The sequence below is a fragment of the Pongo abelii genome, chromosome X, assembly GCF_028885655.2.
Source record: "Pongo abelii isolate AG06213 chromosome X, NHGRI_mPonAbe1-v2.0_pri, whole genome shotgun sequence".
NCBI classification, from domain to species: Eukaryota; Metazoa; Chordata; class Mammalia; order Primates; family Hominidae; genus Pongo; species Pongo abelii.
This window is the reverse complement of record NC_072008.2, coordinates 157227650-157242097: the sequence shown is the minus strand read 5'-3', so window position 1 is coordinate 157242097 and position 14448 is coordinate 157227650. Positions and strand designations below refer to the sequence as shown.

Sequence of the window (14448 nt, the reverse complement as noted above, 5' to 3'; positions counted from 1 at the left end):
CATATGTTTTCAGTTACCTCGGGTATATATCTAGAAGTGGAATTGTTAGTCATGTTGTAACTCCGTGTTTAACTTCTTAAGGAGCGATCAAACTGTTTTCCATAGCAGCTGCACCATTTTACATGCCCGCTAGCAATGTTTAGGGGTTCCAGTTTCTTCACATCCTTACCAACACTTCTTCCTTTCTCCCCCTCTCTCCCTTCCCCTTGTCTTCTTTCCTTTTTCTTTTTTTGGATTATAGTTATCCTAGTGGATATGAGATGGTGTCTCATTATGGTTTTGGTTTGCATTTCCCCAGTGACCAACAGTGTTGAGCATCTTTTCATGTGTTTATTGGCCATTTGTATGTCTCTTTGGAGAAACATCTATTCACGTCCTTTGCCCATTTTTAGATTGAATGATTTGCCTTTTTATTATTGAGCTGAAGGGGTCCTTTATATATTCTCAATACTAGCTCCTTATCAGGTACATATTTTGCAAATATGTTCTCCTATTCTGTGGGTTGTCATTCTACTTTCTTGATGATGTCCTTTGAAGCACACAAGTTTTTAATTTTGACAAAGCCCAATTTAGTTTTTCTTTCGTTGCTTGCACTTTTAGTACTGAAGTTTTTACTACGATCTGATCTTTTCCATTTTCAGTTTCTGGCTTTAGGATCATATTTAGAAAGTCGTTTTTTACCCCAAGCTAATAGAAATTCCTTACTCCTAAATTTTTCTGTAGTGCTTTTACGCCTTCATCCACTTTATTTTTACTAGGAACTGATCTTCATGGATGGTATTGGGTTGGGTAATTTTATTTTATGCCCGTGACTCATCACCAATACCATCTTTTGCACACGGTGCATTTTGTAAAGTAACAGGGTTCAGCCTGTGCCTAGAGGAAGTAAGCAGAGCTCAGTAGCCCAGCGTGGCTCAAAGCCGTGACCTCGGCTTGGTTAACTCCAGTGGCCTGTGTGGCTGTCTTCAGGTTCATGCAGTGAGAAAGGACAGAAGGATCTAAGATGACTGGCTGTTTTTTCTTCCAGATGTTTCTTAGCCTCACAGTAGTTTCAGTTCACATGCCCATCTGAGAAGACCTGCCCACAGGATGGGATCACTTTTTTTGAGGAGGAAGAGAAGCACATTTTTGTCATCTTTTTAGGACAAGACCTCCTGTAATCACAAATGGTCAGATAGTTAGGAATTGCTGGAGCTGTGAACTACTGAGCTTTGAGTCTTTTTGAAAGGCTGGGAGAGTCAGCCCTTCTGTCCATTTGTCCCTGGGGGGAAATTAGGAAGGGGCTCGACCTGTTGATGTTTCTTATCACAGCCTGTTGCTCAGCAGTCTCGTGATGTCAAAGTTGCTGGGAATCCTTGTGGCCAAGTACTCCTAAGGGAAAGGAGACCTGAGAACACTCAGTTTCCTTCTGCCTTGAGGTGAAAGAATAGGTTGAATTACTCAGAGTCCAGAAAAATGGAAGTCTAGTGACATGAATACATTAGCAGAGGATGCCATCACGACAGCCACCTCCAGCACAGCAGAGGGGACCTCTCTGTTGATCTGGCTACACACAGTGACCCCCATCTTCCTGTGTGTTATGCTTTCTCCAACAGCAATGATTGTGTGCGTGTATTTTTTTTGTTTGTTTGTTTTTGGTTTTTAATGCTGGTGTTCTTTGTTAATAACAATTCATATCCAATCAGGGATCTTTATACAATGCGTAGAGCTCAAGGATTCAGCCTTAGGTGGGAACATAACAAACCTCATTTTTCCCCAAGAATCTTTTATATATATATATATATTTTTTTTATTATACTTTAAGTTGTAGGGTACATGTCCCTAATGTAAATGATGAGTTAATGGGTGCAGCACACCAACATGAATCTTTTTTTTTTAATAGGCTTTGTTTTTTAGAGCAGTTTCAGTTTCACAGAAAAATAGAGAGGAAGGTACAGAGAGTTCTCCTATTTCCCCCACCCCCACATGTGCACAGCCTCCCCAACTATCAACACCCCCCCACCCTGCCAGAGTGGTAGATTTTTACAACCCATGAACCTCCATTCCTCCTGACTCTTTGATTGGTGAAGGAAATGTTGGAGCTCATTTGCCTTCAATATCCCAGGGCGGTTTCCCCTGAGAACCCCGGGCTCTGGGAACACAGTCTCCCTCCATTAATGAGTGTTCAGCCCTGAGAAGAGGGTGGCATGAACGGTGAACTCAACGCTAATTAAGGTACTGAAATGGCACCAGTGGCTTGTCAGGGAGTAGCTGTCTGTGGAAGGGGTGCGTGCGTGCGTGTGTGCATGTGTGCATTTAACTCTCTGCAGTACTATCCGTGTGTGATTTGTGTGACCGCTACCATAGTCAATATACAGAACAGTCTGTCACCATAGGCTCATTTGTGAGACTGTTGCTCATTTATAATCATAGCCAACTCCCTCCCTCCCAACTCTCACCAGCCCCTGCCAGCATTCATCTGTTCTCCATCTCTGTGATACTTCAGATCCTTTTGAATTTCAAAATAGTGGATAAGGGATCGTGAGCCTACATTTGTTTATGTTCCAAGAGTGACTTCAGCTATAGTTGAGGCAGTGGCTACGTCAGAGACCCGTGGTGGTGGCATTCAGAGTAGGGCTTTCCCGGCACAGCACCCCACCCCCCCACTTATGGTGAGGCTGCTACGTGCAGCTGCACCGCTGGTAGCAAAGAGGTGAAATAGAATACTGTGTGTAAAGAGCCCGGCATGTGAGGCATGCTCAGGGCAAGGTGGCTGCCATTTTAATAATAAAAAGTTCCACCTGGTGGCCTGGGCTTTGCAGGTGGTAGGCATAAGAAAGCAGGCCTCACTGCAGTCCAGTAGAAGCCTACGGGTGATCCACTGGTTGGGGTCTTGTCGCATAGGTGGGATTGGAAGGGCCAGCACTGCCATCCATCTCGCGGAGGCCTGAGCTCGAACCTGAGCTCGAACCTGAGCTGGCTGGTCGCTGGCACTAAGTGCTTTTGTCTTTTCTTCAGGTGATGGCCGGTACGGCAGCAATGATGACCCTGGATCTGGTGGGTTTCTGAATCCTGAGGCTCCTGTTGGCCATGTGAAAGGAAAATGAATCTCAGGACCCCAAAATCACTAAGCCAAGGGAAAAGTCAAGCTAGAAACTGCATCAGGCAAACGTGCCTCCCATTCTATTCCTAAATAAGATAGCTACAAAGATGGAAAAGGCTGCACACCTCCCTCACAATTTGCCTACAAAGAAATTGCTTATGGGCCTCAATATCTTTACCCTAAAACAGTTCTGTGAATTTCACCCTGTCAATATAAACTGATAGCTGATCTTTACAGAGGGAGAGAGAGCCGTCCCTCTGCTCCCCTGATACAAATGCATCTCTGATTGCTTCCTCTGCCCAATTGCTTATGTAAAAATGCAGATTCACTGAGCCAGACGAAATTGTGTATTCAGTGAAAGGCTGGTCAAGGACTCAAAAGAATGCAACCTTTTGTCTCTTTCTCTTACCTCCCTATGACCTGGAAGCACCCCACCTCTACCCCTGCTTTGAGTTGTCCCACCTTTCTGGACCAAACCAATGTACGTCTTACACATATTGATTGATGTCTCATGTCTCCCGAAATGTATAAAACCAGCTGTGCCCCCGCCACCTTGGCGCATGTCATCAGGACCTCCTGAGGCTGTGTCATGGGTGTGTCCTTAACCTTGGCAAAATAAACTTTCTAAATTGATTGAGGCCCGTCTCAGATATTTCACAGCAACTACAAGGAGACATAGTGCTGGCCCACTCTGGTCTCAGAGTTGGCCTTCCCCTGAACGTTTCCAATAGATAATCATGAGGCCAATAGAGGGGTGTAGCCATTTGAAGGAAGGAAGCATGAAGATTGGGGTGCCGGGGGAAGTAGCCCAGTGGGAAGCCTGCAGGGCCTCAGTCACAGAGAGCTCTGCACCATTTCCATGTCTCCCTTTCAAGCTCCTCAAAAGTGAAGTCCTTACAGAAAACGAGAAGTCCTAGGCAAATCCAAGGGGGCACCATGTCTTTGTAACGCCTTAGATCTGTGTGGCATGGCCCTCTCCTGCTGGCTTGGGGGTTGGGGGCATCTGAATGAGCTTAGGTTGGTGCTAGAGGAGAAGCAGGCTCCCAGGCTGCTCCCTGTGGTGCTTTGGCTCTGACCTCACCTGTCCTCATTTCTCCCCCTTCTTCACGCAGGCATGGTGGCAGAGACCGGCACCATTGCCGGGGTGGCCAGCGCCCTGGCCATGGCCCTCATCGGTGCCGTCTCCAGCTACATCTCCTACCAGCAGAAGAAGTTCTGCTTCAGCATTCAGCGTAAGTGCAGCCACCCATTCATGGCTGGGAACCAGCTGGCAAGGTCTTCGGAGGGAAAGGGGCCAGGACAGATCCAGATCCCTCCACAGCCAGCCTGAGACCCACTCCCAAGCAGACTTCCTGGGACGGGGGTGGAGGCTACAGTTTTGGAAATCCCTGGGGACAGATCTAGGCTGAATTAAAGTGTAAACCAGCCCGCAAGAGCGCATGGGGCTGGCCCTGATGACCTGCACCTTCCAGGGCCCCAGCTCCCAGGGGTATTTCTGTGGGGACAGAGCTCAGTGACCATTGTGATGTTTCCTTCACGTAGAATGGGAGGGACCCTGGACTGCACCCATAGCTTCAGACCTCAGCCAAGGGGATGAGGGCCTTCGGAGGCCTGCGTCTCCAGCTCCCTCCCGTGCTGCTGGCTCCCTCAGGAGCAGAGGGCAGCAGTTCCTGGGGGTTTGCAAAGCACGGCCCTTATTGCTCTGGCAGTGCCCCCGTCACATCCTGGGAAGTCACTGCCTGGTGCTCTTCTTCCCACGAGCCACAAACTATATGGAATCATTAATTGCTCCAAAGAGGTAGGAATGTGAGAGAAAGAATGGTGTGGTTCCCCCCCCACCCACCACCCTTTACTAGGTTTTTAAAAGACAGTTTTCATCTCATGCTGTAGCTGTGAGTCTTGGAAGTCATGGATTAATGGAATAGTTACAAATGGAATCCTGTCTTCACCCATCGGCGCCCCACATCAGGGAGCCCTGTGGGGATGCTGTTGAGGGGACAAGAAGACCTTGCATGTCCCTTTTATAAGCACAGATGGATGCTGTGTCACTGTTTGCTGAGTGGAGCGTGTCTCCAGTTCAAGGCTGGCAATTTTCAGTTCAAGTGACAGAATGTGACTCGGCTGTAGCTTGTCTCTTTCCACTCCTTCCTCGGCCCCTTTGATGCAATGGGAAGCTTAGAAACAACCCACCTGGGTCTTTCCCTGCCCTTGCTTTGGTCCTCTGCCCTTAAGTCTAGCCCGAGCTGAGCTTCCCAGAAAACTAACCTGGGTCCCAAGATGCTTTACTGAAGTGTCCAACTCTTTATTCATCTGACCATCATATTTGTTTACTTCACTCTTGTAGAACATTCTTGACCAGGGCGACACGCCCAGCAGGCACAGCAGTACTGCAGGAGCACGTTGACATGTCAGTGCACAGCCTGCAAAACTGTTCATGGCCACCCTGCTTGAGATCCCACTGACCCACCGTGGATCCGGAAGCTTGACTGTAGAGTGGCGTGAGCAGGGAATGGGTCAGACAGAGTCCAGGGCTGGGGACTGGATTGTTTTTAGAGTTACCCTTTTCCCTCAAATCAAAAGTCAAGGAATCCTCTAACTGGTGAAAAAGATGGGAATTCAACCTAATTGCTTGGACACTGATATTTAGAAGGAGACATTGGGTGACAGGGTCGAGTTGCACTTAGTGCGGTGGGGGCAGTTTTGCATCAGCCTCCTGGGCTGTGCCTGGAACAAGGAGCCCAGGGCAACCAGGTACATAGTCACAGCCCTCGATCTCTGACCGTGTTCTTATTGCATTTGGCAAAAAAGTAGAAGCCGCCTAATACAGGGGGTTTCTGTCCAAGAGGCCCCAAGGCTGTCGTCCGTGGGCTCTCCCTCCGGCAGGTGGATTGGAATGAGATGGGGATTCTGGGACACAGCTCAATCCACATGGCCTTCCCCATGGCCAGGGATCCTTATTTGAAACTGCTCTTTGGGCTGGGAACTCTCCATACTCGTCTCCCCTCCCTGCTTTAGAGGGGAGGGAGCAAGGACCTGGCCAGGGACACTTTGGGAGAACAACTCAGAGCATCCCGCTTGCCAGGAGAGGACTGAAGATTTTGGATAAGCGTCCAGGTTCTCAAGGTGGCCTCTTGGGAAAAGATAAAAGCCCAGATTTAGATTAAACCAGGCCTGTAGGACAAAGTTAGAACTGACTGACAGAAAAATATCTTTCCTGTATGACTGATTAAACTAGTTGGTAACTAAAATGTCATTGAACAAATATTTATTATTAAAAAAAATCCTACACCCAGAGATGTCCTCAAAATGGAGGCCACAGTGGCAGGGGAGGTCCTGGTGGCTGGCTAGAGGGCTTCTCCTGTTTGGACCTTTGCTGGAGAGTTTATTTGGCTGGAAGCACCATGTCAGGTACATTTTGGCCTTGATTTTCTGATGATTTCCCCTTCTAGGTGGCTGGGGTGGCAAGGAGGTTTGCTTCGTAGCAACAAAGTAGTTGTGAGCTCTTTGAACAAAAAGGCTAATGCCCTGGGAGCCAAAAGGTCTCACTGGTGAGGTTTGCCAAAGCTGTATGAGTTCACTGGGGCTGCCAGAACAAAGAGTCACAAACTGAGTGGCTCAAAACAACAGAAGCTGATTCTCTTCCAGTTCCAGGGGACTCGGGAGGTTCCTTGGCTTGTGGCCGTATTATTCCAATCTCGGTTTATATCCTAAATCCAGAATGACCTCATCTTAACGTCCTTAACTTAATTACACCTGCAAAGACCCTGTTCCTGAATAAGGCCACGTTCACAGGTTCCAGGGATGAGGACACACGCAGATCTTTTTTGGCATGGGGCGGGGCATCCTTCACTAGAGCATCATTAGCCTAATGGTGAGATGCAACAGTCCGCAGTTTTCAAATCCATGCCCATTACAAAACTGGGTGAGATGGCCAGGCCAAAGGATGGCTTTGAGACTTTAAAAAGCATGCTGGGTAAAAGAAACTATTTAAACTACAGGTCTGTAGTTCCTAGTAACAGCAGCGTCCCGGGCATCGTGCGCTTGCCACCTACCTGCCATTGCCTCTCTGCCGGGCTCTGCACGGGGGTGAAAAGCCAGCCCTGTAACTCGGCCTGGCAAGGGCAGGGCCATGGATGGGGAGAGTTCTTGGGCTGAGCAGACAGGGTGGCCGGCTTGGGCCCTCTCCTGCTGGGCCCTCAGTTTCCCCATCAAGGGTATCTCGACTTCCTTCTGCTCTGGAATTAAAAAGTCAGAGGCTGGCTTGAGGCTGCTCAGGTGTCAGTAGGAACAGAGAGAGAAAAATAGGTTGATTTCCAAAGCACAAAGTGAACATCTTGATTGTATCTGTCTCTGTGGGACATTAAAATGAAAGGAAAATACATTATTTTCACGCTTATTTCCTAAAACGGGCCAGTGTGAGGTTTTGCAAATTGCATCAGCAGGCAAAGCGGGGCAGCTCCCAGGAACCCCGTCGGCCCAGTGTGTCCATCTTGGATTTCACTGCCCTTCCCCTCCAACCTTCCTTCTCCCACGGTGCCTTCCTGTGTGGCTGTCTCCCCAGGCTAGAGGCTGGGAGTCCTCCTGTCCCCCACCTCGTGTCAGTGCATTCCCCAGTCCTGGGATTTGTGCCACCTGCGTAGGTCTCCTCTTGAGCCACACCTCCCTATCACCATTGCCATGGCCCCTGCCAGTCCAGAGCCAAGGTCTTCTCCTCATCTTCCATCCGGAAGGTTCCATAGACCTTTTTGCCTGTCCAGTCTCCTCCACACCTCACGCTCCTCCGGGGGGACCTGTTTTAAAATGCCTGGATCCCCCTTATGCTTCCTGCTGCCCTCAAGGTCCTGGCTGAGCCCCTGAGTTTGGCATTGGAAGCCCTTCATGGTTTGGTCCCAACCACATCCTTTCCCCTCCATAGGCCTCCCAGAGGCCTTTCACTTCCCCAGGGCGCCACGTGCTCTCCATCCCCATCCCGGGCCTCTGGCCTCTGCTGTTCCCTGTCCTGACATAGCTCCGCAGGCTTGGAGCAGCCTCTCCCAGCCTGTGGTCCCACAGCGCCCCCTGCTGACCTCACCTGGTGCTCAAGGGGTGGGATTGGGCCGGTTGGTTTCTGTGTCTGCGACTCCCAGCTCGCCTTGCCCCCTCAGTGATCAGGAGTCTCTGGACCGTCCATTCCGTGGCGGGGCTGCGTGTACATCATGTCCCTGGCACCTGGCCTTGGCCAGAATCAGGAGGGGTCCCGCAGACGTTTGTGGGGTGGCTGAACACACTGAGAAGCTGGGGGTTGGGCCTCCTGTCCCCACTCTTTCCCCTGAGTCTCAGCCACTGCCACATGGAGACGGTGGTAGAGGGGGCCGGGTGCAAAACACCAAGCCCTGGGGAGACAGCAGGAGGTGGCTGCGAGGAAGGCCTGTCCCCACCACTGTGGCCCTCAGGTGCTCTTGGCCTCTGCTGCTGCCAAAAGGCCCATGCTGGGGACCCTTGGCTTCCCTTGCCTTTGCCCTCAGTGTGGAAAGCCCGCATGTTTGCTGTCGGGAGCGCTCTTACTCCAGGGATTCTAAGCTTTGTGTCTTGCCTTCAGATGCCGCAGAAGGTCAAGGTAACGCTGCTTTGCCTTCCTCACTTTCCTTTTGCTTCAGCCTTGATGCTTCCTCATTCGCCCCCTGCTCTGGCGCTTCCTTGCCGCTCTTCTCCCTCCTGCTTCCCTGGCACTCACCGACATGGCTATAACCGGGACCATCTTTAGCTTGCCCTGATGCGTGTGAGAGGGTGCCACCTGCCAGACACTGTCCCCAGGCTGGATGTGGCAGGGGCGGGGGGAGAGTTGAGGTGCCATGGTGAGGACTCAGGTGCCCACTGGTGGTCGTGCCTGGGGAGCACATAGAGGGCCACCCACAGGAAGGAGACGACCCAGCGCCCACTGGGTTGGCAGCTAGCAGTGATCACGAGGCTCAGGGTGTGTCTCCTGGCCTCCACCTGTCAGCTGGGAAGGTGCACCTGGGGCAGCTTCCACTGTACTCATCACCTGCCCCACTCTGCGTGGGGCCGGCCACACCTGCCAAAGAGCAACGCCCGCATTTGCCACAGGCCCATTTGGCTCCCACCTCAAGCCCAGCAGCCACCGGGGCAGGCAGGTGGTGGGCATTCTTGTTTAGGCAAGGAGCCTGTAGCCCAGGATGATGGCTTGACTTGCACTGGTGCCCGGTCGGTCGGTCGGTCGGTCGGTCGGAACCATGCCCCAGTTTTCCCACAGACCCGGGGCTGAAGGGTTCCAGTCCCTGTGCTACGCAGGGATGAGACGCAGACTCTTGACTCTCTGCAAGCAGCAGCAGGGGTGGGGTCCGCTCTAAGAACTTGAACACTGGCCCTTGCTGGCAGGAGGGGATGCTTGGTACAGTCCCCAAATCCCTCTTGTAAATAGGTGTGGAGAAAGCCTAGATAACTAACTAGACTGAAGCAGCTGTTGGTGGGCTGGCCCCTCCAAGCTCAGGTGGACACAGCGGTTATTCCTGCTGCTGGGGGGAGCAGTTGGCCTCCGCGCAGGTGTTGCTGGGAGGCTGCATGTGGGCAGGAGGCTTTGCTGCATCTACGTGGTGAGCCCCACTCAGCCGTCTGCCCCTCCCTGCCCTGCATCCATCAGTCACTCATAGCAATTGGCTCCCTGGCCCTCAGGCCGCACACGGACCTGTGGATGGTGCTGAGAGCCCTGCCATCGGGCGCCCCCTCCACTGGGCGGAGCTGCCATCTTGACGTGGTGGCAGCTGCCCTGTGGGGATGGAGTGCCGGAAGCCTTCGCTGCATGTCATTGATATTTCTGAGAACGATGATGAGAACTCCTGGGCAGTGAATTCTGGGACGAACAGTCTTCATCCGGATAAGGATGTTGAGGTGGCTCAGGGTGCGGGGTTTTGAGCTCCCTAGGGGAGCTGTGCTGCTTTTTTAGCTGCAGAGGACTTGGTCAGGAGTTCTCAGTCACAATTGGGGACCCCTGGGTCCCGTGCGCATCACTAACTCTGCCCTTTTCCCTTTGCAGAGGGTCTCAACGCAGACTACGTGAAGGGAGAGAACCTGGAAGCTGTGGTGTGTGAGGAACCCCAAGGTGAGGACTTTGTACTCACTGTCCCTTGCTGACGCTTTCCTAGTTGGTCCCAGCACTGAGCAGAACTGTGCTAGAGAAGCAGGGAAGCACAGAGGCGTCTGCTTCTAAAACGTCTGGCCAGAGCAAAAGCCTGCCGTGATCAGCCTGCCTCCCGGTTTCATGAGCCCAAAGATGCTGGGGTGACAGCCAGGGCCATCTGCTGCCATGCCCGTGACTTCTGGGCATTGCCGCTGCTCAGCCCCTGCCCTTGATGCATCTGAGCCAGAGCCCCAGGCACCTCTGCTCCCCATCAGCGAAAACAATTACCTCCTGAACAGAGCCGTGGAGAGGCTTTTCACCAGACCTAGAACTTTGCCCTTTGCAAATCGCCACAGGCAAGAGGGAACTGGGTTAAAACCCAGACCCTATGGTCAACACCTGTGCCCCTCCCGCCCCCTTCTGTGGTCATCAAGCACTTTCTGGATTCAGGAGCTGTTGGCAATTTGAGGTCGCATAAGTTCAGGCCACAGGCCTAGAGTGCCCAACTGCTCGAGGCAGATATGACCTGTGCCCACGGGATGGCAATGAGGAGGTCCGGAAAGGCTTGCTGAGGTCGGGGAGCAGGCCGGCTTCCCAGCAGCCGAGGCCTGGTGGCGCAGGCAGGGAGACTAGGACAGCTCAGGCGAGTGTTGCCACTGGAACTGCAGTGCAGCAGCCGTGGGGACTGGGCCTGGGAGACCAGGAGGGGCTCAGCCTGTGCGGTGTGTACTGGGAGCCAGGTGCCCTACGATGCTGCTGAAGATGGGTGGCAGTGCTGCACCAAATGAACTAAAATAGGCCTGGGTTCAGATGTGGAAAAATGGATTCCACTGTCGCATCCACTGTCGTGAGCTTTGCCACAGTTAGCCACCATGAGGCCAGCATCTGTGTGGGCAGGTACTAGGTTGAGCACTTTATTTAAAATAATCCTTCCAGCAGTGCTGGCAGGAACATGCTCATTTTTTAGGTGAGGAGATGGAGGCTGAGCTGTTTCCAATCTCCCCTTGACCCGCCCAGAACCGCTCCCAGGCTCAGGATAGTCCTGACTGGGGACAGGGAGTGGGTCCCAGAGGGAAGGTGGCACAGGCAGGGCTAAGCGGTCCCCCACGGGATACAAAGGGAAACCCAGTTCTGTTCCCAGCACGGGCTTGCTGCTGTATCTGCTGCTTCTGTGCAAGACAGAGCAGAATTCCTTCTGACGGCCTCTTCTTCCCCTAGTGAAATACTCCGCGTTGCACACGCAGTCTGCAGAGCCGCCGCCGTCCGAACCAGCCCGGATCTGAGGGCCCTGTCCAGCTGCAGGCATGCACAATGGTGCCACCGCTTGTCACCCAGCTCCCCCCTACCCCTTCATTTGGACCCGCAGCTGCTGTGCTGCTCTGTGTCATCGGCTCCTTGTCGGTCTGAGTTTTCCGGATGAGCTCTGGGTGTTTGTGAGTTTGGTTTCTCTGCCCTGCCCCAAGTGTGCTGAGACTTGGTGCCGAAATTCAAGAGCCAGCTCTGATAGAAAGCCAGCACCAGCCTCGGGAGCTGCTGAGCCACCGACTCCCAAAGCCAGCCTGCCTCCAGCTTTACCGAGCACAGGATGCGGGGGCCAAGATGACGCTGGGGCCTGATGACATTTATGCTTAGGGGACAAGAGTTTGAACTCAAGGGACTGTGACCCCTCTGCACACTGGAGTGGCTCATTGTGGCAGGTTTCTGCCAATAGACAGCCCCTGACAGTGGCCTCAAGGAGCTGCAGGTGGGGGGCTCAGCCTGCACCCACTTCACTTGGAGCCCCTGCAAGGAGCGAACCGGTCAGCACCAAGTAACACCACACACACACAGCACCCAGGATGATGGTTTCACTTCAGTCTTCCCCATCCCAGGTTTTATGTTGCTGGGTCCAAGCGGAGGCTTTCAGTGATTTAAGTGCAAACATGCATCTCATGATAGTCCTGCCCTGAGAGTTTAGGAATCTTCTGGATAAGTATGAAGCAATTCGTAGGCCTGTTTCCCATCTGATTCCACAGGGGGCTGGGTGTGGCCTTCGGGTTAACATGAGAAAGGTCTTTAGCAATCATTTCTGCATTGGAGATGAGTTTTATCCTGTGTTGGGGAGAGGTGCTCACCCTCCACCCTGTATCTATTCCTATTTTGGTAGCAAGAGCGGCCGATGTCAAGAACGAGCATCAAAGCCAGAATCATGCTTGTTGTTTGCTTAAAAATGTAATTGGGGGCAGCGGGGGAGGAGAGGGGAAAGAGACATTCGCTTGGTTTAGTGAAACGCACGTGACTTTGTAGCTCTGTGGTCAGCCTACTTGTCTGTTCTGAGGGAGAGTGCGTGGGGACCCATGCTCTCCGTGGCAAACACAGGAACCCCATGACTAGCCCCTCACCTGGCATGGAGCTGCCTGGTTTGGGCTGGAGCGGAGCTGGTTTCCTGGAATGTTCCTTTGGCCCACATGTGGTTCTGTCCCGGTGAGCTCTGTTGTCAGAGGCTCATGGGACAGAACCACATGCTAGGGTCTAGGGCCCCTGTCTACTGACAATCAGTTTGCCGTGTCAGAAAGCGCTTCCGAAAGCAGATATGAGTTACCAGACAGGCAGGATCTTACAAAACTCACGGGCCTCTTTGGTCTGCATGATGTCCCCACGCGTTCCACCGAGCGGGACTGTCCGCTGAGCGGGATGAGCCAACTCCAGTTTCGTAAGGAAACCACTGGAATCTGCAGCCCCCACATGCATCTGTCTAACGCGTGCCTCGTGTTCCTTTTGCAAACATGCCTGTGGTGGAGGGTAGTCAGTTGTAGCACTGTGTGTCTCAAGGCTGCCTTGTGAGGCCATTCCCAGTGCGTGCCCGTGAGCTCCTTACCACCCCTTTTCCTGCTCGGCCCTTGAATCCCTGACAGACCTGGACCATGTAGCTGAAGGGGGACCCGCAGCGCTGCAGAAATGCCTCTGTGTGGTGCTATGAAGGAAAGAAACCTTGGCCTGGTCTCGAGAAGCTTCCCAGGCTTCAGGAAGTTAGTAAGGGTGGGGTGGCTTGCCGGATTGGCCTGTTTCCAGGGCCTCCCGCACTCATTGGCCAGATTGTGAACTTTGTCAGGCTTGTCCCTCCCTGATACCAAGTACGGGGAGAGCTGATGGCCCCACCCTCTGGCTGGTGCTGGGCCGGAGGTGGCTATGGAGGATTTTGGCATGCGTGGCCTGTCGCCACCTGGACAGTGTGACCTCAGGGGTTGTCCACTTTACCTTTATGGTGAGGCCTATCGGATGGCTAAGTCCTTGAAACCCTAGAGCTGTGACGTAGAATATGTACTGTCTGTGAAACCGTGTTCGCAGTAGCACTGACTGCAGTTGAGAGAGACCCATTTTGCTCTCCCTTATCTCCCCCGCCGGGTGCTTTCTGCACAAAGCCTAGAGCCTGGCACTCAAGCCCACCGGTGGCAGCTCCTAGTGACTGGACATGCCTGCAAGACCCCTCAGCCTTCTGTTTGCAGAACGTTCATTTCAGGAGCTTCTCCCTCCCACAGACATCTTACACTTGCTCGACACTGCCACCTGCAGAAGCCTAGCGGGCTCTAGTCACCATGTGTCTATCTGAAGGTTGCACTGGCCAGCATGGGCCTGTCCCAAGCGAGAGGGGAGACACAGCGGACTGAAAGGACTGGTTGAAAGTGGCCAATCTCTGTCAGCTTAATTTGGCAGAGAAAATTTGTAACAACTCTGAGCACGTGCTGGGTGAAGTCACAGCTCAAGGAAAGATACAGATGGGCAGAAGGAGGTGTGCGTGGCTTCTGGGGTGGGACCCAGAGGGGAGGCTCTGGGACAGGGGCTGGGGTTCAGTGCCGGGGCCCTGAGGAAGAAATGGGGACTGATCTCAAAATTCCAGAATTCCCTGTACATCTGTTCATGTGCTTGTGTCCAGGTGTGAGTTGTAAACTGTCTAGTGTTTGCATTAAATAAAATGGCACCGAGCAGATCCTTGTCTTCTGATGGTGTTAAGGCACGCCCTTGGTCAAGTGTTGCCACTTTTCCCGAAAGTAATTTATGATGCAGAGCTGACCTCCTCCCCCTCCCCCCGCCCCGCCCCCAGCTGAAGGTATTTCTCTAGAAGCTTAGAATTCTTGCACTTACCCCTCAGTGACTAGCTCAGTGTCGTCAGGACTTCCAAGGGTGACCCCTCACCGTACAAGCAGCTAAGGCCAGGGGATGTGGAGCGACCAATGTCCTGGGGTTAGAGAGGGCAGAGGCAGGAGCAGAGTGC

At 52.7% G+C, this 14448-nt stretch overlaps 1 protein-coding gene across 6 annotated transcripts in view; it reads left to right on the top strand.

Annotated features, from left to right (window-relative positions):
- CD99L2 (CD99 molecule like 2) overlaps positions 1-14163 on the top strand; it is a 130671-nt gene extending 116508 nt beyond the window's left edge. For 3 of the 6 annotated variants that reach the window (XM_024240272.3, XM_024240271.3, XM_024240273.3), the window contains 4 exons: positions 2998-3036; positions 4195-4314; positions 10113-10178; positions 11415-14163. In XM_024240272.3, coding sequence (XP_024096040.1) covers positions 2998-3036; positions 4195-4314; positions 10113-10178; positions 11415-11479 — 290 coding nt within the window. In that variant the 3' untranslated portion in view covers positions 11480-14163. 6 annotated transcript variants of the gene reach the window in all.
- The last annotated feature ends 285 nt before the right edge of the window (positions 14164-14448 follow it).